This window comes from Drosophila takahashii, chromosome 3R (genome assembly GCF_030179915.1).
Source record: "Drosophila takahashii strain IR98-3 E-12201 chromosome 3R, DtakHiC1v2, whole genome shotgun sequence".
NCBI classification, from domain to species: domain Eukaryota; kingdom Metazoa; phylum Arthropoda; class Insecta; order Diptera; family Drosophilidae; genus Drosophila; species Drosophila takahashii.
In genome coordinates this window covers 19,013,110-19,037,167 of record NC_091681.1, presented here as the reverse complement: position 1 = coordinate 19,037,167, position 24,058 = coordinate 19,013,110, and the positions used below count along the sequence as shown (strand labels likewise).

The 24,058-nt window shown below is 41.6% G+C and overlaps 5 protein-coding genes across 7 annotated transcripts; 3 read left to right on the top strand and 2 right to left on the bottom strand.

Annotated features, from left to right (window-relative positions):
* Positions 1-122: 122 nt before the first annotated feature.
* LOC108064474 (CUE domain-containing protein 2) lies at positions 123-3,784 on the bottom strand. The gene is made up of 4 exons (XM_017152027.3): positions 3,198-3,784; positions 2,891-3,134; positions 2,626-2,792; positions 123-1,991 (listed from the first exon to the last, which is right to left on the bottom strand). Exons 1-4 carry the CDS (start codon positions 3,509-3,511, stop codon positions 1,805-1,807), a joined length of 912 nt encoding a protein of 303 aa, XP_017007516.2. The 5' UTR covers positions 3,512-3,784; the 3' UTR covers positions 123-1,804.
* A 232-nt stretch (positions 3,785-4,016) lies between these two features.
* Positions 4,017-5,684, top strand: LOC108064565 (tether containing UBX domain for GLUT4). The gene is made up of 2 exons (XM_017152153.3): positions 4,017-4,132; positions 4,190-5,684. Exon 2 carries the CDS (start codon positions 4,206-4,208, stop codon positions 5,628-5,630), a length of 1,425 nt encoding a protein of 474 aa, XP_017007642.2. The 5' UTR covers positions 4,017-4,132; positions 4,190-4,205; the 3' UTR covers positions 5,631-5,684.
* An 8-nt stretch (positions 5,685-5,692) lies between these two features.
* LOC108064564 (prolyl 4-hydroxylase subunit alpha-2-like) lies at positions 5,693-7,542 on the bottom strand. 2 transcript variants are annotated; one of them, XM_017152152.3, is made up of 7 exons: positions 7,313-7,542; positions 7,101-7,258; positions 6,891-7,044; positions 6,156-6,837; positions 6,055-6,099; positions 5,843-6,008; positions 5,693-5,792 (listed from the first exon to the last, which is right to left on the bottom strand). In XM_017152152.3, the coding sequence occupies exons 1-7, from the start codon at positions 7,516-7,518 to the stop codon at positions 5,725-5,727; spliced, it is 1,479 nt and encodes a 492-aa protein (XP_017007641.2). In that variant the 5' UTR covers positions 7,519-7,542; the 3' UTR covers positions 5,693-5,724. The 2 variants fall into 2 exon arrangements, with proteins under 2 accessions (XP_017007641.2, XP_070073428.1); XM_070217327.1 differs by lacking the exons at positions 7,101-7,258; positions 7,313-7,542 and having other exon boundaries at positions 6,156-6,832; positions 6,891-7,011.
* A 1,737-nt stretch (positions 7,543-9,279) lies between these two features.
* Positions 9,280-10,877, top strand: LOC108064566 (prolyl 4-hydroxylase subunit alpha-1). The gene is given in 7 exon segments (XM_070217729.1): positions 9,280-9,429; positions 9,487-9,640; positions 9,695-10,165; positions 10,167-10,368; positions 10,424-10,468; positions 10,519-10,684; positions 10,743-10,877. Coding segments are annotated over 7 exon segments (1,158 nt in total). The 5' UTR covers positions 9,280-9,407; the 3' UTR covers positions 10,841-10,877.
* Positions 10,878-11,276: 399 nt separating this feature from the next.
* mtg (mind the gap) lies at positions 11,277-22,495 on the top strand. 2 transcript variants are annotated; one of them, XM_017152082.3, is made up of 8 exons: positions 11,277-11,840; positions 12,831-13,025; positions 18,773-18,895; positions 19,949-20,082; positions 20,139-20,543; positions 20,603-21,016; positions 21,316-21,471; positions 21,536-22,495. In XM_017152082.3, the coding sequence occupies exons 2-8, from the start codon at positions 12,983-12,985 to the stop codon at positions 21,944-21,946; spliced, it is 1,686 nt and encodes a 561-aa protein (XP_017007571.2). In that variant the 5' UTR covers positions 11,277-11,840; positions 12,831-12,982; the 3' UTR covers positions 21,947-22,495. The 2 variants fall into 2 exon arrangements, 1 of the variants encoding a protein (XP_017007571.2); XR_011419285.1 differs by lacking the exons at positions 11,277-11,840; positions 12,831-13,025; positions 18,773-18,895; positions 19,949-20,082 and having other exon boundaries at positions 20,219-20,543; positions 21,536-22,023; positions 22,088-22,495.
* Positions 22,496-24,058: the final 1,563 nt, after the last annotated feature.

Sequence of the window (24,058 nt, the reverse complement as noted above, 5' to 3'; positions counted from 1 at the left end):
TATGTTACCTTTCAGTTTTAAAAATACTTTTACCTGAACCGTATTTTTTCTGAAATAAAATATTTATTAAAATTATTATAAGTCACTCTCCCAACTTTCTATCTTTAAAAGTACTAAGGATATGCGTTAAATATTGATAGTAGTTTATTTAATAATTTCAAAAGTTTAATTCGAGTGTTTTGCCTTTTCTTTAAGTTGATTTTTACGCTAATATCACAAAAATAATATATAAAACTAAAAATAAGAAATGTTAATATCAAACCGAAACCAGGTAAACATAAATACGAATATAAATGATGGTGGAAACACCAATCGTGTAGTGCTGAACTAAAATCAGAAAACTCGAGGTGCTTAAAATGCAATTGGTTACATATTCATAAAGCGGTGGTCGGGACATAAAACTTATGCTAAATAATGAGAGTTTAAATAAATGATAAAACGGGTGTATATCTTTTGTCTCAAACAAAATGCGACAAACGGAAAGCTGCCGAACGATATTCTGGATGCTTAAATCTAACATGAATTGGGCGTGGGTCCGCCGTGATATTGTAGGTTACAATCGTTACAATCATCGGGAAGGATTCGGGGATAGGCTACGCTATATAAATAGTTGATTATTCGATTAGTTCATACATGTGTTTATGCTGAATACGTTTAGATTATTGTTAGTATTGCTGTCTTACACCGAGCAGTAGCCGAATTGTTATGGGTTCCAGATATCTCAGTGGGCGGTGAGGACTAGTTTGTGTTGCATGTGGCTTTGGTGGCATTGTTGCTAGATTACTGTTGCTAGTTTGCTTGGACCAGAGGAAAACAAAACGAGTTACACGATAAAAAATTGGTTAACAAATCTTAAACAGATATGGCAAGTTTCTTGTGCAGCTGCGTTTCTCAAACACGCACACGGCCAACAAAATTCATCAATTCGAGTACCTAAAAACGTCTAAATAAGTCTATTTGAGCGCCAAATTCGGTTTGGGTGTCGCACCTGCGTCTGATCCTTGGGTTCGGAGTAGGTTCAACAATACTGTTCGAGGACATTAAAAGAGATTTGAGATTCACGATTTTCACAGATACGGTTCGATTCGAATTCGCTTGCGTAAGGAACTGAGGAGAAGTCACAGCGCAGGCGCGACCCCAGTCGTCATAATCGACGACTATGACGACTGGCAACGGATACAGAAGTAGATCCAGGTCCGCATCCGTCCGGGCCGCCTGCTCCCGGCAACGGGACTCATAAGCAGACGGCCACCGCGGCGGATGGGCTCTCAAAATTTGCATAAGCGAGTAGTCCTAAAGCATAACTATCAACTAATTTGGTATGTAAAGTCTTTCTGTCTTTGTCATGGGGATGGGCGCGATGAGAGGTCGAGGTCGAGGTCCAATGGCCATGGCCAACTAGCAACAGTAGCACCACCATGCCAACCGATGCCACAAACTCCTGGCCGTACTCACTCGGATATGGGAACCGATTCGCTGTGCTCGGTGGCTCGTCTTTGTCTCTGAACTCTCGCGTCTCATCGTCGTCGTCGTGTTGGGAAGCATCTAAACGTTGGCTAAGCTTGGCGGGAATCACTGGTTTGGATCGGGGATAGGTGCTGGCATGGCTTTTAGCGGTGGTCATCCCCATAATATGCATCTGATTGCATAATCTGTGCTCGGTTACGGGTTGGCTGCTGCTGCTGTTGCCGGTGGATTTGCAGCTACTGCTGCCGGCGAAGATCGAGGGTGCGGATAAATTACGGGGGTGTGGATTAATTTGCTTCTTGATAAAATACTTGAAGAGGGTTTTGTTCCTCTTTAGTTACGGTTGAATCTGCTTCTTGGGTTTTTTTAACTCAGCATCTTCGTCACGCTTGATCTCGGTGTACCGCTCGCCCTTGAGCGATACGATCTTGTTGTCCCGGTAGCGAACCAGCTTGCGCGGCTCCATCTTCGGCACCACCGGCTTGTACTCGCGCTGGGTGGCGTTCTTGTCCACATAGGAGTACCTAATAGCACAAGTCACAAATAAAATATTATTCTATGTGTGTAAAAAAGAGATCTTAATTTTGAAAACCTAGAAACTTGAAAAAAACATATTTCCACATGATTTTGCCCCGATATTTGTTTCTAAATAGTTTGATCATGAGCTTAACTAAAAATTGTGAGTATAGTTTGATTATTTTTATGACAAACCCCACCAATATACGCAAAAATTAGTTTTTGGCTTTTTTGTTTGTTATTTTGTGGACCTTTCTTCAGTTGTTAATTTATCCTTTAGAAATGCTAATATGTGACATTTTTCTGTACTGAATGCTTCATTTACATGTTAAACTATTAAGTTAAAAGCAAAACAGACAGTAATTGAGGATAATTTTTATCCCGAGCGAATACGGAAGTTTTTTAACGATATCTTTAAAACCAAAAGTGGTACAAGATTTTTACACAAAATAGAGCTTGGGAAGAGTGAAAAGAAAAGCCTATTATTAAAATTAAAATCCTTTTTTTTTCAATTTTTTTTAACTTTAAAGGTGTGCAAATGTCCCGAGCGACAATATGGAAGTGCCCATATTGGTTTTATAGTTCGCTTACTTTAATTTGTATATTTTCTGTAGGTTTTAAGATTGGTTTATATCCACTTACCTAGCAATGATACGATTCTTGAGTTCATTATCGTCGACGACAACATTCTTCTTGATGTAAGTTGTATGCGACTTGTCCACAATACACTGATTAGTCTCCTGGCGATGCAAGAGGATCTGGGTGGCGCTATCGATGTCGCCCTTGGAAATAGCGATGCAATGCTTGATCTGCCAATAGATGAAGATTAATTAAAGAACTTCATAAATGAACATATTCCCTATTTGACATAATTTTTCGAACTACCATTACTAGTAACTAATTTTACCTCGGCAATGGCCGAATCCGGGAACATTTCCTGGAGCACTTCGGTCTCGTCCAAGAAGTAGTCACAAGTCGAGCTGGAGCTGTCGGTGGAGCCTCCATCGCTGGTCTCCGACAAGTGCTGGGAGCGCTTATTGCTGCCCCCGCCGCTGCTGCTGCTGTTCGAGGAGAGCTCGTCCTTTTCGGAAGTGGACGAGTTGCGGGCACGCAACTTGGACTCCGGAATGATGCTCGACAGGCTCAGGGAGCTGCGGATATAGTACAGATTAAATGCAATGGCTTTTAGCAGGTAATACGAATTAAAAACCCACTTGAGCGACAAGTTGACGGCGTCATGGCTACCCTGGTTTTTCTCCGTCTCGGTGAGCTCGTTGGCCAGCTTGTAGATCCAGTCGCAGATGATGCCCTGGTCAATGGTGGGGAACTCCTCGAAGTAGGCGCCCATCATCTCCACGAAGCCCTCGACATCGAAGCACGGGTCCTGCGAGGCCTCCTCCAAAATCGAGATGATGTACGACAGGACGATCTCGTCCACCACGCTGAAATCGGCCCCCGGGATGTGGCCACTGATGAACTGCACCAGGCTGCGCTTCACCATCTCGTGCTGCTTCTCCAGATTGGTCATTATGGCTATGCGACTGAACGGACTTCTCGAAGTATCTCTCGCTGGATCGGCGTATTTTCGGGCACGGAACTCAAAAAGCTCACTCTCGCTGGGCGTCACTCAAATTGCTGAAACTCACTCGATGGGGACTGCCCCGGAACTTAGAGCATGTCCTCCGACAGTTAAATAATTTAATTTCAGTTTAGTTCTGCAAAGAATTCCGTTTTGAACAGTTTTGATTTTACGAGCTGCGCCTTTCTTTTGCTTCTCCTGCTGCTTCTTCTTCCTGCAATCAATAATATTCCGATACACAGGCAGCTGTTATCGACAGAGGGGGAAGTAAGACAGGAACCTATCGATATGGGGCTTTTGATTTAACATTTTTTGTAAGCCTGCAGTATGAATAAATAGTTATTTTTGTGGCGAAAACTAGAGTAAAATAAGTTTTTGGATATACATATAATTATTTATATATAATATAGTACTCTTAACCGATAGTCACGCCACGCGCGCATCTCTACTCGCAAATGCGAAAGTCACGCAGCGCAATAAACAAATAGCGGGACTATCGATATACTCAAAATCCCGATTCCAGCCGGCTAAATTCCGGAAGCGTAGCCTCTCCTTGAAACGTCAATAAAGGTGAGTTTGGCCCCTGCTCCGTAGTTTCCCACACCCACCCGAATCGAATCCTTGCAGGGCCGTTGCCAACCCGATGGACAAGCGCGTCACGATCCTGCTGCCCAACGGGCGGCGGCAGAATGTGAGCGTGACGGCGAACATGACGCTGCTGGAGATCCTGGAGACGGCCTGCTCCAAGCACGGCTACGACGCGGAGGAGCACTGCCTCAAGTTCCACAACAAGGTGGTCGGCCTGACGCAGCAGTTCCGGTTCAGCGGCCTGCCCAACAACTGTGTCCTGGAGATGGAGCAAGCGGAGAAGCGGCGCACCCTGAGCAATGTGCTCGTCTGCGTCCAGCTGAGCGATGGATCCCGCCAGCAGGCCGACTTCTCGCCCAACGACACCGTTTGGCTGGTGGTCCAGAAGCTGTGCGAAACGCACGTCAAGGGTTACGAGAGCCCCGTCATCATCTACATGCGCAGCGAGGTCATTGGGCATGACCAGATGCGACAGACCACGCTGAAATCCCTGGGCATCCTGGAGGGTCGCGCCATGATGCGATTGATCGACAAGAAGCCCGAGGAGCTAAAGACCCAGGCCAATGTCTACAAAGCTCCCGCTGCCAGGCCTCCGGTGGATAACGACGATCAGCCCAGCACCTCCCGCTCCGCAATGGCAGCCGGTGGCAGCGGAGGAGGCGGTGGCTTTGCCCTCACCAGCAACATGATCAAGAACCTGAAGCGCACGGCGCCGGAAGAAAGTGAACCAGAAAAACCCTCGGAAAAAGCCAACCAAGAGCAGCAGCCACAGCCAGAGGCGCCCAAGTACGACTGGGGTAGTGGCTCCGGATACTCAATGCACCATCCACCCGGGCGAAAACAGGAGGAGAACGAAGGCGATGACAATCCTGGGCGGCCACCGCCAGTGGTGAATGTCATTGGGCCACGTCAGGCGGTGCTCTTCTCCTTGGACGAGTCCAAGAAGAATGCGGACGACCTGCCAGACTCGTTCTTCGACCTCACGGTCAACGATCTAAAGATGGTGCTCCGCGAATTGAAGCGCACTTCGAGCGGAGATGACGACGCCCCGCTGCTGACAGCCAAGTTAAGGGAACTGGAGCGTCAGAAGGCCATGCTGGCCAAGCTTAATCAGTACAAGGACTGTGTGCTGCGCATCCAGTTTCCCGATCGCTTTGTGCTCCAGGGCATCTTCAAGCCGCACGAGCCCCTCTCCAAAGTGGAGGAGTTTGTACGCGAGTTTTTGACCCAGCCCGGCGAGCAGTTCCACTTGTTCACCATCCCACCGAAGAAAGTGCTGCCCTCCAATGAGACGCTCCTGGAGCTGAACTTTGTGCCCAATGCCATCGTGCACTTCGGCTTCCTCAAGGACTCGCTGAATGCGGTGAGCAATCGCTTCGTGAAGGAGGAGTATGCGAAGCAGTTGACTTCCGAGGAGGGGGCGCACTACGTTGTGCAGAAATACCGCCTCACCCGGGCAACGGCGGTGGAAACTAGCTAATAGATATATGGCTTTAAGCAAACAGTCTGCGCGACATTAAATGAATTCACTCAATTTCTATATATCGTTAATATTTGTATATTATTCATGATTTTTAGGGGGTTCGAGGTTTGCAGGGAGTGGAAAACATTTGCGGCAGCTCGTTTATCCATTTGGTGAGCACTATAAAAATATGTCATATTATAGAATTTAATATTTAAATTTATTCCTACCATATTTGGAACCAACTATCACTGGACAACCCGAGTGCAGCGACCTAATATTCATGTCGCCGGAGTTGTCAAGATTGTGCCAAAAGACAGCCGATCCTTTTTTGGGCGTAACGGAAACATTGATCAACGGGAAGATGGTGGCCCCACCAGATTCGACTTCTCCTAGCTGAAAAAAACATAAGCCAAGAAGTTTATATTACCATCTGACTTACGTAGAACAATATTGTGGCTAAGCGATCCCCTTTTATCCACCGAGTCTGCAAAGATTTGCAAATTATTATAAGGCAGCTGCAGAGTCCCGGATAAATGCCACCTGGTTAAAGTAATTGTGATAGTCGGTGTGCAATGTATAGTGTCCACCTAATCCGTAGTTAATTAGCGAGAACGCATCGCTCATTTCCAAACTTAGGCCAGTCATATCTCTCACCCGATCCTCGAGCGATTCGTCATCTACATCAATATACGAGTCCTTGGAGCTCCTCACATCGGACTTCTGACCCGAATCAACAAGGGATAAGGAAAACTCGCTTGAGTTTAGCATCGCATCAATTTCGCTGTCGTAGATCACATCGTGGAAAACCACCATGTAAGGATCGGTACTAAGCTCCTCCATTTTTATTGGGGCAATCCGAGTGAAAGGAGTGGTAGAGTTGTTGTAACGGCAGTGCAGTCGACTTGGTTTTTGGTAGATTGCGCGGCAGCTCTTTTTTGTCATTATCTCCTCAGCAATCCATTGGGAAAGTTGGTTGTTATCTGATTCTTTTGGTTGCTGTTCAAATTGATATGTTGCGCCAGAAAGATCTTGGTTTTTTAGCAGGAGAACTGCCCACGTCCTGTGGATGGAAAATCTGATAAAGTGATTGACTTTGTATAGGGGTTTATTTTCATTGAATTGGGCCAAGGAGACCTTGAACCATTCTTCCGCTTGATCTTCTTTTCTGTCTCTCATGCTGAAATCGCCCATTGCATAACAATCCTGAGCTGACATTGCTGTTCTGAAAGATATAAAACTAATATCGTTATATTTATCTAACTTGTTTAAACTTACTCTGGATTTAAGTATCCTGCCAAATTACCAGCTGCCAGTTCTTCCGGCCTTAGGTCATAAAAAGATATCAGGTCATCTATTCCGCGGGATGCGTGTTCCAAATCCAAGGATGTGGGCAGCCTTTTTCGCATTTGATGGGCCTTTTCAATGTGTCCTGAAAGTAGATTTAATCCGTTTTAAAAGGATTTATTTTAGATTGTAGAATAATACCTAATTCATCCCTATCGAATTTTGAAGTATAATGATGCCATTTTCTCCAATCCGTATGTAGACGATGTATCAGGCGAAAACTGTTCACAGGATTCCCTAAATAAGTCTCGTAGTCATCCCTCATCTGGTTGTGCTCATCTTTCATATTTTTTAGGGACCTACAAGAAATTAAAGGATTTGTAATTATTTCACGAATTTTTCTTCAAACATACTTCTCCAATAAGTAAAGCTTTTTCTTCAGTTTTCCCACGTAGCTGTTAAGATTCTCGACCAGCTCATCTTCAACCTCAAGAAGTTTCATCAGTTCTACTGAAGAAGCGGCATAGGATTTCTTTGGAACCGCATTTGCAAACCCATTGAAGAAACTTAGAAAAGCGCTTAAAATGGCAACGTATTTAATACATTTATTATTGAGCATTTTACTATTGGATCGAAGCGGCAAGTGACTCGTAAACTTAGGGGAGAACACTTTAAATTGTTAAAGTAGTCGGTTAAGGTATAATGGAATTAGTTAAGCTATGCTCACTTAATAGGGCGCTGCCGACCGCTGTTCTAAACATTTAAGGTTTGTGGCATTTGTATGTGCTTGTATAATATTTTGCCAAGGATTTGCCGAAACTGTTCTAAAAAAATATTTTGCCGCCTCAACAGTAGAAATGAAAAAGCTATTAGAGGTTGAGGATGAGCTAGTCGAAAACCTGAAGGGTTATATGGAGAAAATGAAGAAGAAATTCCGTTTGATAGAACAGTAAGAGTAAATAAGCTATACCCCTCAAACAATTACAAGCTAGGCAGTCTTCCACAGATCCCTAATACCTATGAAAGCTGAACACAACAATATGAAGAATGACTATGAAACGTATTTGGGTAATCCAGTGAACAGCTTTAGACTGATACATCGCCTACATACGGATTGGAGGAAATGGCACCGTTATACCTACACTCAAAATAAAATTAACCCTAAAGTCAAGGAAATCGCCCTACTTTTGTCTTCAAGACAAGCTCGCCCTAAATTTTAGGGTCACATTTTTCTATATTTTTGATTTTTTTTGACGTCATATTTCTAAATTTTAGGGTTATTTTACTAAATTTAAGGGCAAAAATTTCTAAAAAGTAGGAAATTTTCCTAAAAAATAGAAATTAAAAACAAAACAAAAAAACATGTTCAATCATGATTTTTTTTGTATATACGTTTATATTATGTACTCCTCCCTATATACATATGCAGGCGTTGTGTGTCTTGTATATTGTGAATGTTAAAGGTTATGTATTTATTATTATGTATTTGCGCTTTGATTTCTTATCTAACCAAAGCCAAATGTTGTTGTAAATGTGGACTACGGGACTGCGGAAGATTGGGAATGTAGAAATTATGATTAGTTAATATTTTATCTTCATGAAAAAAACTTACATTTTTACTTGTCCGTCGGTGAGAATCGAACCCGGGTCTCCCGCGCGAGGAGCGAACGGCCTACATACTGGGCCATTGTAGCACTTAAATTTGCTGTGGCAAACCGAGCATTGTATGTAAAGGGTCAAGCGGAGAATACATTTGAATACTAATTGCATAATTTTGACCATTCGCGTTTTACTTATTTACATACATATATACATATGTATATATTTATGCTATCGCAATTTATTTTATGTGTTGTATATAGTAAATAGCTAAATATAAACCAAATTATTTTCGGTTTACCGCTTGCCATCAATAAAAAAAAGGAATAAAAAAAAGAGTAAAAAAACAAATTTAAAAAAAAAACTTAAAAAAAAAAACTTAAAAAAAAAGGTAAAAATTAGTTTGCTCTGGGACTCGAACCAGGGTCGATTCGATTTCTAACCAAGCGCTTTAACCGTCTGCGCTACGAGTACAGCCGCCCGGCAGCTGACAAGTTCTGGCATTGAACATTTTGGTGTGCCAGAGCATGTGAAAACAACTATTTCTATTTTTTAGAAAAACTTTCTACTTTTTAGAAAATGTTTCTATTATTTAGGGTTAGCTTAATTTTAGGGTTAGGGCACTCATTTTTAGAAAAAGTGTTGCCAAAATATTTTATTATTTTCGTTTGCCTTTCTATTTTTCAGAAAATTATTTCTAATTTTAAGGGCATTTTTTCTAGATTTTAGGGTGATTTTAGTTCATGGTAACCATTTTCTACATTTAAGAAATACTTCCTGGATTTAAGGAAAACTTTCTTGACTTAAGAAAAATTTCCTTAGATTTAGAAATAACTTTCTTGTATTTAGAAAAAAGAAATTTTAATGGCGATTTTCTAAAATTTAGGGATAAATTTATTTTGAGTGTATATGTCCCATAAGGATGAACTACGTAAACCAAGTTTAACAACAAAGTCAAAATATTTATTATAAAATTATGTTTTTTCAGTGCACAGTGAGAAGGCACATGAAATGAGACCGCGGTTACCCACCGCGTTAGATTTAGAACAAGCCTGTCGCGGTATTGATGACTTGATGTCCTTTTATAATCTCAAACCGAACGAACTGGCAACTGGTAAATTGGCGGGGTACTCAAATCCACAGTAAGTTAATATACAATAAATAAAATTGGCTAAATAATCATAAATGTCTTTCAGAACAGCACTGACCGCTCAGGATTGCTTAGCCCTGGGAGAGTTCCACATCCAAATTAGGAAGGAACATCTCGCCGAGGCTTGGTTCAACACCTCTTTGTCTAAATTCACAGAGTCACTCAGTTACAAGGTTTTTAAATTTAACAGATCCAGAGTGCACACGGCGTGGGGATTACTTTTGATGAAGAACAAACAACTGAATGCCGCCTCCTATCATTTCGAGAAAAATCCAAAAGTATTAGGCCTTAACTTGGTAAATTTACACTTTCAGAAAGAGTTGGCGAGCAAGCGAAACTGCAATGCTGTCCTCAGAAAACCAAGTCGACTCCATTGTCGCTACAACAGCTCCACGACGCCCTTCACACGGATTGCTCCTCTGAAAATGGAAGAGCTCAGTACCGATCCTTACATGGTGGTTTTCCACGATGTGATCTACGACAGCGAAATTGATGCGATGCTAAACTCTAGCGAGTTTATCCCTTGTTGATTCGGGTCAGAAGTCCGATGTAAGAAGCTCCAAGGACTCATATATTGATGTAGATGACGAATCTCTCGAAAATCGGGTGGGAGATATGACCGGCCTAAGTTTGGAGATGAGCGATGCGTTCTCGCTGATTAACTACGGGTTAGGTGGACACTATATATTACACTATGACTACCATAACTTGACGGATCAGGTAGTATTTCTAGGGGATTTCATAACAATCTTGTTACTTCTAACAATCCTTTTAGGTGCGCCAACAACAGGGGGATCGCATAGCCACTGTTTTGTTTTACGTAAGTCTTTGCAAATTATTATAGACTTTATTATTTCAAATCTTTTTCAGCTGGGAGATGTTGAATCTGGAGGAGCCACGATTTTCCCAATGGTTAATATTTCCGTTACACCAAAAAAGGGATCGGCGGTTCTTTGGTACAACCTTCACAACTCGGGCGACATGAATTTGAAGACCTTGCACTCATCCTGTCCAGTCATTAGTGGTTCCAAATACGGTAGGCTTACAAAATGTGAGTGTTTTTTTCACTTATGCCGTTTCCAATTTTTTTGTAGTGCTAACAAAATGGATAAACGAATTGTCGCAAATGTTTTCCACTCCTTGTATGAAGAATTCAAACCTTCACCCGAAAAATAATGATATAACATTTTAAAATATGAACTGAAAATAAAAAGATGTTTAACTGTTGATAAATTTATTATAATAATTATTATTGTAATTTACATGAGATCTGTAGACTTAAAAAAAGAAACTGACTGGTTTATACGTGACAATATATAACATGAAAAAATGTATTATATATTTCCCGATTTTCCCGATGATATTGGAAATATATTTTACAGTTATTCGCTTGGCCAGTGCTGCCAAAGAAGTGGAGAGAGCGAAAGAGAGCGCTCCACGTTCATTTGGAGTTTCTTCGGCTTACCACGATACCAACTTCGATTCGGCTTTCAGTCGTTGGCCGCGCGCCAGAGCAACAAGTTAAGTTTCGCACCTGGCCAGGTGATCGCGATATCCGCAGGTTGTAAGTCGCTAACGTTTCGCTTTGGCAACAACACAGTCCAAATATCCAAATATTTCGTGGAGCCAAGGCAATATCATCGGACCCGATCCACCGCTAAATATTGGGCTGTGCTTAAGTTACAAAATTAAATCGAGTGCCTTTAAATCGGGTTAACATTGATTTGGGCAGTGTTAAGTGTTTCAGTTTTTGTGTGTAATTCCGTTTTGCGCTAATTTCGGGCGAAAAATTAACGCGGCCAAAAGAGCTAACGAAATTAAAGCGTATCGAAAACAACTTTTACCTATGCTGCCAGTTTCAAAACCAAGCAGAACTGTTGTTGTTTTAGTTGTTGGCGTTGAACGTGCCGACGCAGTGTTGTTGTTTGTCGTCGCAGTGTGTTTGTTTTTGGGGGCGTGGCTGGTAGTTGGCATGTGCGCAGCCGCCTTAAGTTGGCAGTGACAATAGACCAAAACGACAGACAGCCGAGGAAATTATGGAGCGCTGACCAACAAACCAAAGCGCTGGCAATTGGAAAGTTGTTGTTATGCTCAAGAGAGCAGCGAAGGAGCCAAGTGCCGGACTGGAGTACCGCTGGATGTGTCGCTAACTAAATAGCTTCAGATTCGTTCATAAATCCACAACAAACCAAGTAGTTTCATTACGTATACGTTTCAGTTTAATTGATATATTTAAAAAAATAACTAAGATCCCAATAAAACAGTTAAAACGTATTCAGGCTTTCTATTGCATTTATTGTGCGAAATTAGCAATTAATTAAGTAGTGAAGCGGAAGTGCTTGTACTGCATATTTGAATTTTTGAAAAGCAGTTAAACATAATTAAAAGTGGTACGAATTGCAAAACATAAAAACTCTCATGTTAGTAATTGGTTTCCAAAACAACGTTCAAAAATGTAAAATAAAACAAACTATTTAAGAAAAAACTCTTCGAAGTTTGTTCAGTCATTTTGCATTCAAAAATTGAGTTAGTTATAGGAAATTATTTTCGTATGCACTTTTTCGGAAATGGTTATCGCTTAAAATATATGTGATCAAACTCAATTTTATACCAATTTTGAAAAAATTGAAAAATCGTGAGCGAAAACTCTTTTATATCGTCTCTAAATTTGATTACATTTCCCCAATTGGTAGAAAATTGGTAATAAAAATTTAATACAAAATTACAAGTAAGTGGGATAGGATTTTTTTTGTACTCAGGTTAGGTTTACTGGTAGATTCAACAATAATACATTCCAGTCCGCCGCTGTCTCTGCCGCCGCTTCTGCCACCGCCTATGCCGGCGCCTACGCAAGCGTACCGCGATTATCGGCGCATCTCAGTCGCGTCGCCGCCTCCGTCCGCCCATCTTTTACCGCTTTTACCGCCGAAAGAGAGAGTGAGAGTGTTTACCCCGCTCATTTGCGTTTCTTGTGTCTACCGGTTTTATTTTGGTTTTTTATATACATTTCTGTATTTTCGTTCAATCTACGCGCATTTCATTGCTTTCCTTCCACCGCCGCGCTGAAATAATTGATAAAAATAATAAGTTCATTAAATTTAATTAAATCAACTATCCGCTTCCGATCTGCGGCACGAGTCGCGAACACAGCGATAATAAAATTTTATTGTGTTTCCCCCCAGTTTGCTTTTCCGAACACCACAAAAGTGAGTGAATAAGTGTGCGAGGAAAATCGTAAAGAAAATTACACGCATCCGACGAAAATAACTAATCATCGTAATTTCCGAAGAAAGAAATTTTCAAGCAAAATTCGACAGAGAAAAAAGTGGCAAAAATGAACTTTTTTGTGATTGGCTTTCTGATCATGCAGGCGGCAAGTGAGTAAAATGCAGTTTTCATTTTTCCCGTTTTCATTTTACTGAATAATTGCTGTTTCTGTTTCTGTTTCTGTTGTTGTTGTTGTGGCGGGGCCTTAATTGCTTTTCACGGGTGTCGGATTACAATTATTTAATTCGGGTTGGCAGCAGGCTCAAAAACAAATGACTTAGGCAACGAACTTTTCTCGACTTCGACTTCGAGTTTGTGTCTTAAGTCTTTAGACTCTAGACAGTTGTTATCTTTTATGGATAGTCTTATGCCACCTGAATGTGCTGTAATACTAGACTTCAGATCACAAACAGGTTGCTTGCCAAAGAGATTCTCTTCGAAGTTGGCCAAATTCAGTGGGCAATAATTGGGCAATTGGACGCAAAAAGCCAAATGGAAAACAAGAAGTGATGTGTGGTCTTTATTGATGAATATTTCACTTTAAGCTAGACAATTTGGCACCCCAAATTGGACATCCATTTGTATCCCAATCAGTGTAAATCTATGCAAAAGTGCGCCACAAAAGGCGAATGGCCAACCTAACAATCTTATCTGAACATTTGTTTATGCATACTTAGCCACCGATCCGCGGCTGCAGTTTTTATTGGCATCGCTTTTTATATGGATTCAGTTTCGGTTCATTGTCTGCGCCTCAATCGGTTCGCTTAATGCAAAACCTTGCCGAAGAAACCGGATTGGTTTTGGGTTAGTCATGGTGCCCATGGAGCATTCTTGACCTGAAGTAATGTGCAACTCATTAAGAACAGATACACATGTTTATATATATATAGGTATTTGGGTTGAAGGTGGCTCCATTTAGGGCAGGCTGTATTGCCCATATACCGACCATTTACCACTCGCCAATTAATCAATTTGCAAATTTGCAGACGCAAATTAGCCTCGTTCAACCTTCGCACTACAATCCGGGCTGTTTTATTTGATTGAGTGTAACGATGTTCCGATCTCACCTCGATATGGCCAGAATATCGGTCAAGATCAGAGCAATAGTGGTCCACAAACACGCCGATTGCTAGCTGGTGTTAAATCCGACAATTTTCGCTGCCCAATTTGCACAATGTTTATGGTGTGTTTGCCGACCTTTGCCTGACCGAAAAGAAACTATTCGCTGGCAGGAGGAACTAATGCTTGCTCTCATCGCCCAAATATGTACCGACATTGCCCTGCCCAAATCTTTTGATTTTCCCATTGATGGCTTCATAAAATTCACCACCCAGCGTCCGGCAATCGTGGGCCATGATTCATCAATATAATGCCGATTTGTAGTCGAACTTATTGAGATGCGCTGGCCACCAATGTATCGCTTTGGTGTGTTTTCTTTTCTTTTTTTCGCTCGTGTTTGGCTCAAACCCAATATCTGTTTTGTGGTCAATGACGCAGCGCTTTGAAGGCATCTCATCTTCAGTTGTTTCTGATGCTGTTGCTCTTTCGGTGCTTTTATATAACCCACATTTGGGACCGATGTCTGAGAGCTTTACGCAATACTTCTTGCCCGAACCACTTGGCTTCGGCGTGGCGTGTGAAGACCCTTCCTGGTCAAATGTGACAGCTAATGGCCAATACGTTAGTGAGTATACGCCCCGTGTGACGAGTAAACATAAAATATTATAAATGTTTTCTGGCTAAATGTACACACTTTCAACGGCAATTAGCTGACGCCGACGATTGTTTTCCTTGGCCAAACCTTCGGGCCAAGATGCATTGTTGCAACTGCAAAGGGGCCAAAAAAGTGCTGGAAAATAATAAGAGAAAGAAATTGCATTGTCATACCCATTGGTCAATAAGTAAAAGGCTCTTCGGGCAGGTATTTTGCAAAGTGAAAGGCAAACAGGCATCATCTGTGCACTTGGAAAAACATATCCCATAAATTCTAAAGCTGTGTGGTCATAAGTAATGCAAATTTAAAGCGCTTTCTACTTTGTGTTAGCATGTCGCAATTTTTGCTTCAAGCAAATAGTTTGCCGGTTTTAAAATCTACAATATTTTGCGCGCTTACATGGTCGAATAAATTTAAGTTGAAAGAAGTAATACTTTTTAAGTGCAAGTCAAATATTACCTCAAAAGCCGCGTGGGAATGTTGTTGTGTAACATTATCTTAAGAAATAACCAGCAAAAATGATTTGTGTTTTAATCTCTTCTTATTTATTTTTTGTATTACTTTAACTTCTTATTATTTTAACCGGTATTACTTGCAATTAACATGATAATTTTTTTAGAACCCTCAATAGTAGCTTTAAATTTATTAATTGTTTCTAAATAATATTGCATTTATTTCTTAACCACAATTTTTATTTTTTGGTTGCTTCAAACTATTAAGCTTGACTTTTTTACTTATTTTTGGCAGTGCACGAAGACGCTTCCGGTTGGGTTTATTCCCACACAAGGGTCGTGTCCTTTCCCTTTTTCATTTCCCCACGGCAGACTTTTTTGGTACGTTTTGTTCGCAATTAGGAATAAATTAAGGCATGATTATCGCTTCTATTGTCTGGGCCCATCTTCACATAACATAAATACAGTGTTTCTTGGCCCGTCAAGTGTGTTTGGGGCCTTATTTCCGAGCACGCAACCCGCTCACGTAAGACCTTCGCCTCGGAGATGCTGCACCGATCTCTGGGCATCCAAAGTCTTGCATTCCATTCCACACCTCTGTGACTTTGTGCGATGATTGTTTGGCCCACACGCACACACGCTCAAATTGCAATTTAATTCGATGGCTTGAAGTGTCTTTGTCAAAGGTTTTGTCAGTCGGGGGCCTCTTTTGTCGGGCCTATCGCTCACTGTCAAGACCATCGTTCAATTAACATAATTAACCGGCAAAGGGGATTAGCAGTGGCTGACACTTTGCAGCCCATTTGGTTTGGACAATCCAAGCCAAGTCAATCTTATTCAATCCGAAACAATCTCCCCCGAAGCCGTGCGATAATGGTTTCATTCGGACTCGGCTTATTCGAGCCACAGGGGCAAGGTCAGGGGCAGATCGTAAAATCCCCGAAATTACATTTTGATTTTCCCTCTGTGAAATAGAACTTATAAGAGTCGATCTTTAAAATGAAGACAATCTCCGCATTTTATATTTCCTAATTAAATAACAAAAGCAAGGTCATTGGTAGCTCTTAAATCTGAAAAGATAATGTTTTCCTCCTGCCAATTATGAGAACAAAAATTCCCAGTATGATAAGTAAATTAAGGAGAAATGGAAAGTTTTGCCCAATCAGTGAGCGAAAAAAAAAAGGGAAAGGTTGTCGCCCAAAAACAGCCTTCGCGAAAAAATCATTGACAATGAGATAAAAAGATTGACCGTAAAACGTTTTGCCAACAATGGAATGTTAAAGCCTTTAAATATGAGTGCAGAATATAAAAAGGGAAACCACTTAGAGAGGCGTTGTCTCGGATCTCGAGAGGTTTGGGTTAAGGTTCGGCCATAATGAATGGACGGCCTAGGCGCAGATGTTTGATAATTTATACAAGATATTTGCATTTGCGTCTGCCAGTGGAGATCATCAAATTGAATTAACGCCGATCTTGGCCAGCCAGTTTCTGTATCTCTTTTTGTTTCAGTTTCGATATCGATCTCAGCATCCGAGTGAGCAATTAATATCAATGTTTTTGAGACCAGATGACCCACTTTCGCGGGCAGAGGTGCTAACTAGATGGGGTTTACTGATCAGGGGGGAATCGGGATGCGGCATGTGGATATAGATATAGATGTGAGGTTTGAGGAAAGTAACTAAACATTGGCGGCCGGTAGTCAATGGCCGCTCTTTGCCGACACTGCCCCACGTGCATATTTATGCCTCATTATTTGTTTAGTTTGGATTTCTATTTGACCACTTGATGCCGGGCAGCCACGACAAGTCGTAAACCCGCCGCAACTCGCATTTCATACGCGAGATGAGAGAAAGCGCTCGTCGATCGCCTGTGACTAACTGCAAATGTCGCTGAATATCCATACCCCCCCACTGACAGTTCGAAACGAATTTCTTATTTCATATTTGTCTCCAGCATGTGGGGTTATTTGCCCGGTTTTCCCTGGCTAATTGCTGGTTTCCCTTCGCCATTTGCAGGCGCAATTAAAATAACTGCTCGCCCACACGGCGAATGCGTAATGCAAATTCGCCAGTAAAAGTCTATCAACCATTGAGGGGGGGATAATCGATTGCGGTTTTGGAGTTGTGGAGTTCGAGTGGAAAGTCTGAATGATGATGATGATGACGATGACGGAGACGAGGAAGTGACCACATCGGGTGCGCACTCTGATCCCACGAAGATGGAGATGGCCAAACGTTGCCTTGCCATGCTGACACTCCATTAGGCGGGCGGTTATAAAACCTGCTCCATTTTCCTTGAACCCACAAACCAAAGTGTTTGACTGGACTCCGATCCGACCCGTAGCGGCTTTGCACTGAGAAAAACTATATTAATTTAGTCATTTTTAGTTTAATTACAAATTGAATGCATTTTTTGCTTACACATTTTTGTAAAATTAAAATTTTGTGATGAAACATTTTTGTTTGTATACATTGTATTGATTTTTGAGATTAATATTAAAGTTTTATTTCAAATAAAATGGTTTTTAAGTGGTGTCTCATGTATTAATGTAATAGATATCATCAGAATCATAAATCTCAACTGCGCAACAATAAATTGGCTTTAACTAGGCATTTCTCAATAATGTTTTGTTAAGTGTAGCATCTGCGGCGATTACCACAATTGGCAACATGTGCCACTCGCACATAATGGCTCGCCATTAGCTATTAACCGCCTTAGAATCGGTTTCAAATGCTGCTCCACGAATGGCTATGAATATGGATGCACGACACGCCGGGTGGCGGGGGGAATTTTGAAAGAATTCATTCGAAACACGTATTACATGTCCCACTTGACATGCTAACAATTTAATTTGAACCCAAGACGCGCAATTTGGCTCACTTGCTCGGATTAAAGTCGAAGTCTCCAACTTGGTTCAGGTCAACGGGGTTCGGCTCTCTATAGAGCTTGGCTAAGCCCAGCTAATGCGTAACCTATGGCACTTAGGGAACCCAATTGTCTTGTGCCCCGCACTCATAAGGAAGTGATATTTGTTGGCCTGCTCACCGCATCGCTAATCGATTATGGCCACGTTAAGATCGGTGGGAGAATGCTGGCGGCCTGGTTTTATTACTCGCATGTCTGCGGTCGGATTGGGCCATCTTCTCCGCCTCAATCTGGGTCATTCTGCGGTCACACCTTTAGTTGGCAGATGGAAGATAGTATAAAAACACACATACCTCGGATTCCACGCGCCGAATCAGATGTCTATGTGAGATGTAATCGGGCAATCCGCACATCAATCAAGACATCCGCTACGCAATTTTATTCAATGCGGGCCAAAAACTAATGCTTTGCGCCGATTTTCATTAAAAGACTTTATGCCTGAAAGGTGATAAAATTTTTATTAATTTATGCCAGCGCCGAAATATAAGCTAACACGCATGCCAGCCTTAAAGCCCCACCCACTTGAACACAGAAATAATACCTTTGGCTATTAATCTTTTATTTGTTTAGTTTTTGGTTACGGTTTAATGTTGCATAGAGAAAACAACACAGAAGCTTTCCTGCCCCTCCCTGAAATACCCCACCCCAAAAACAAACTCAACATAATCGTATTAATCCCTTGTTGTACTAATTTTAATCATTACTTTTGTATTATACCAAAGAACTATCCTATTCTGTGTTTGCTTTTTCTATTCTTTATTTATAGGATTGGCTTGCGGGACGTGTGTTTTATCGTCCGATTTCGGTTTCATAATCGATTGTAACTTCAAAAAGTCTGGACTGTTTCGAGTACGAAATTTGGGTGGCCTAAAGGCCCATTTCGGTTTAGGTAAATCTCTCAACTGTTCTGTCACCCCATTTGCACCACCGCCCCCATCATCCTCAATCCTTATTTTCTCAGTGTACATATGGTAACGAAATAGTTCAAGGTGAATGTGCTGAGTACGTAGTGTGGCCAAGGCCTCAGTCCTCCAATTTTCAAGTGCAGCTAATTGGTCAAGTAATCGAACTCGATCTGAACTCAAACGCACCGCGAATAGCGATTAAGTAAGTCATTATGCATTAATGCCAATGTCAGTGGTAGCAGCATATAGCAGCAAATGACTGATAAAGTAGAGCACCTGAGCAGAGAAGCAGACCCAGAAAACCACTTGAGGATTGACCTGTAGTTCAATTGGCAGGGGCGTGGAAAGAGGGGTAGCTAAGACTCAAGCTAGATCGAACTTTATGATGTCCAAAGAGCACTTGGAAAGATCCAAAACGTACGCTTAACGATTAAAGCTACTGAATATCTAGTGTTTTTTTAAAGTTAATATTAATAGTATTTGTATTGCAATTAGTTAGTTAGTTAGAGCCACTTGTAAAATAAAATACTCAAATGATCATTAAACTGAGAATATTTTTTTTCTAAATATATATTGCTCAAGACAATTAAATCTGAGCTTAATGATAGTTTAACAAGCACTTGCTGCAGCGGCCTTCATCAATTAAAATATAGACGATGTAAACAAATTTAATTATTTATTTGAAACACCTATTAGTCTATTAAAAATAAAATATAAATAACTAAACAAAATACCAAACAAAACATTTGATTTAAATTATATTAAAAAGACAAAGGTTTATTATAAGACAGATCTTGCGCTCAGCGAACCCCTGTTTAGTATTCACTGACCCCACTCATTGATGGATCCTACTAGGCCCCGTGTACATACAAAACGAATAGATGTAAGACTTCGATAAGACCCTTACCATAGCCACGTGAAGGGTAAAACAAAAGCCATTAATTAACACATTTCATTGCCCAACCCTCGGCCACGATTGAAGTGATTGATGGGGCCGTCGTGGGCCCGACCTAACCCAAAACCTTTGCCTCTTGCAGGTTTCAGCCTGGGCGACGAGCTGGGCTTTCCGGAATCGCTGGGCAACACGGAGAGTGACCGCCGGCGGGCCATTAGCTACAAGAATGGAGCACCTCCTGACCTGGTGGGCGTACTTCCATCCACCCAGCAACAGGTGAGTTTAGTTAACATTACTTAACTGAATTTTATTGCTTTATTTCTTTATCAAAGGTCAATCCACCTGTGCAACATCCGCTGCCCGAGAAGCGAATAAGTTCACGGTCCACCGGAACAGCGCCCTTCAATCTGCAACAGGTGCAACAGCAGCAGCAACTGCAACTCCAGCAGCAGAAACTGCAGCAACAGCAGTTGCAACAGCAACTGAAACTGAAGCAACAATTGCTGCTACTGCAGCAGCAACAGCAACAACAGCAGCAGCAGCAACAACCTCTCATGACCGAGGCTCGTCCACTGCCCCTGGGAGTTCCTGCCTTCCGACCCATACCCCAGAAGCAACTGGCCGCCACCCAGGCCTCCGCTGCGGTTCCCACGACGGCGGAGAGACGGGTGGCCGTCGACACCCCGGAACCGCGGGTCAGTATCAACAACAAGTTGATAACGGCCATCGATAAGCCGGTGAGTACAATGTAATTCACTTAATTGATCATATATTTATCTACCCCTTTTCCGGGCAGCACTCGAACCGCACTTTCCACGTGGCCAATCCGGTGGTGTCCCAACCAGTGGCCGTGCCAGTTTTCCAGGCGATGCCCCAGTCTATCGCCAGGATAGCCAATGTGGGCAAGGAGCACCGGACGGTGGCCAGTCACCCGAACTACCTGCAGTTCGAGGAGCCCAAGTTCGATCTGAAGGACGTGACCATCGAGGAACTGGCCGCCGCTGCCAACGTTACCGTGGACACCATTAAGCACGCCATTTATGTGCGGGAGCAGCAGCTGAAGGCCGAGCACAGGGCCCAGCTGGCGGCCAAGCTGAGGGAGGAGTTTATGCGCACCTCCACGGTGAGGACTACGACCACGACGACGACCACCACGACAACCAGTACGCCGCGTCCACAAAAGTCGCTGGCCGAGCACAAGGTGTCCAAGGTACTTAATTAATAGCTGCACCAAAAAATTAATATTAAACGTAGATCGATTTTACATTATTTAAGATCAATTTTAATTTGATATGAGGTTAGGTTAATTTGACCTGGTCGAAAATGGGTATTTCATGTAAAAACGATATCGGTTTGGCATGACCTGAAATTTACATGGCCGGATCGATTTTACGGGAACATTTATATAACTTCACATTTATTCCAAATAGATTACAAATTATTTAATCAGAAGTACTTAGAAGTAAATAACTATTTATCACCTTTTAACATTTATCAACCTATTCTTAGGTCATGAACGCCCCCAAGGAGTACTATCCCGTGGGTTACGACAAAAACTTCGACGACAACTTTAAATCCAAAGTGGACCTGCCACAGACGAGCTTCTCCTGTGCAAAGCAAAAGCACTTTCCGGGTCTTTATGCCGACACCGATCTAGGATGCATGGTAAATTGGAAGAATACTTCAAGATTTATGTTTCCCAATACCTATCTCATCTTTTTTCCGGCAGGTCTTCCACGTGTGCGCCCTTACCGACGACGGCATGGTGCGGAAGTCGTTCCTCTGCCCGGAGAACACACTCTTCGACCAGACGATTCTCAAGTGCAACTGGTGGTTCTACGTCGACTGCAGCTCCAGCACCAGCGTCTACGACTCGAACATTCCCATCTCGAAGAGCTACCAGCTGATGAAGTCGCTCACCTACTTCTCCAAGTTTGCCGGCGGCCAGCGGCCGGAGCAGGATGGCGACAAGGATGAGAACGCCCTGGACATTGACTCGCTGCGGGAGTCGATGGAGGGCGTGATGAGGCGCCAGGAGCAGGCCAAGAAGGCGGAGCGGCGGGAGGAGGAGGAGCAGCAGCCCAAGGAGGACCATGAGCACGTGGTGCCCGCGGAGGCGGAGCAGCAGCTGTCCAACTAGGCTTCTCTAGGCCCAACCCAACGCTATCTGAGATCTAGGTTAAGTGTTCACGATCGAGCGTCTCTGGTCGGTTAGCAGTACGTAGTCAAATCCTTGCTCAAGTCAACGGAGTTTTCTATAGTCTCATCACGTATTCCACAGAAAAATAATATCCCCTAATTGGTCACCGATTCGGATTTCATTCAGCTTAAAATTAAATTTCAAAATATCAAAATAGTTTTCTTCATATCTTCATAAGCTAAAGTAGTTGCTAGACGAGATATGACTAAGATTATTTTGACCAGAAAATAGTGGACACTAGGGAACTGATATTGTTATGATTTTTTCACTGTTTAGTCTCATCACTTCCTGGGGCAGCTCCCGTGCTGCCGAGCGCCCCTTAGATGTAGTCTTTTCCTAGCTCCTTAGGTGGATAAGCTCTAGTTCAGCCCATCACCAAGTGCAATTTGGTTTGGGTGGTTAATTTTATTACGTTTTACTATTTATTTATTCTACAAGTATTTTGCGACAATTAAACATCGTTCGTTTCAACAAATTATTTCTTAAATACATGAATTTTTCCATTTCTTTATTCAATGGGTGGTCATCTGGAAATTTTGGGTTGATCTTCATAAAGGAGAACCAATCAAAGTTTAATTTTTTCCTCCCTTCATGCTCCTTAACACGCGTGCCTTTAATTAATAAAATATCACCAGGCCTAATATCAAATTTAAAAGCCTCCTCATTCCACAGATTTAACATGATTTCGACCGATTTCTCGCTGGAGTCCAAAAGAATCAGTTCTCGAATCAGGTAACCTCCCCTGGTTACCGGATCATCTACCTTCTTGCAGACGCCAATTGTGTCGACTACCGAGAAGGTCGACTTATGAAGAACCTTCAAGAAGGGCGAAAGTTTAACTTTCATTCCAGCAATATCTGAATCCATTTCACTCTCTTCTACGAGTGTTCCCTCACAAAATAGTATCTGATAGGGATTACGCACTATTTTGTACCTTAAATCCGATCTCTGAACAGAGAATCTCTCGAATAAGTACACTCTCCCTGGTTTAATTTGATTGTAGAAAGTGTCGCACAGATCATTGAATACCACGCCAGTAATTTCACCAGATGAATCCAATAAATTCATTAGGAAAATTGTACCCGGCTCTCCGTGAATTTGGGAATTCCATTCTGTAATTTTTGTCTTGTACACAACGCGGGCTCTTATACGTTGAAAATATATTGATGTAAGTTCCAACCTGGAAATGGGCTGGTCACCCCAATAAAATGTTATCAGTATAGTTAGGAAGATTTGGCTTATTCTAGGTTATAGAAAAATCTTTGAAATTATTTAGTCTATTTTATTAAGATAAATCTTTTATTAGGTTTTTAGTGCAGGGTACAGGAAATATTCACAACTTTTTCACATCTTGGATTAAATTGTATCAAATTATTTATATCTTATCTTAAAGGATATATATCTTTCGGTTTCTGGAAGTGTTTTCTTCATATTCAGCACAGAGCAAGTTAAAATCTTTGAAATACAAAAGGAAAAACTTCTTATTGCAAATAATTGTGAAATACAAAAGACACTCAGAAAACCCCTTTGAACTTCATGCGTTGATTACAACTTGTAATATAATTCACATGTCGTGGCTTCAGTAGGAATACATTAAAGCTTTTTGTAGGCTTATCTTGGTCTGAGAGAGCATAATTAATGCATCGAAAGCGCGCCGGGCAACTCTTAGGAAAATGTAGTACGTCATATAAATCTGTTCTACACACAAAACAAAAAAGTAACAATTAAAAGTTTTTTTTAGTTTTTAAGCATTTTATTTTCTTTTTAGTATATATCAACATACATAGATACATAAAACATTTCTATTTTACATTTTGAAAATATATAGATGAGAAAGGTCGAATTACAAAATTTTAATGACAATATTTATTTTTTTTTAATTTAATCTTTTCTTTAATTTTCATCTTATTTTTAATTTTTATCTTTTTTTGAATTTTCATCTTTTATTTTTAATTGATTTTCGTGCCATTCACGCAGATCAATGACTTCTGCAATATTAGGATTGATAAGTAAATTGGAATACCAGCTGGCGTTCAGTTTTTTTTCATTATT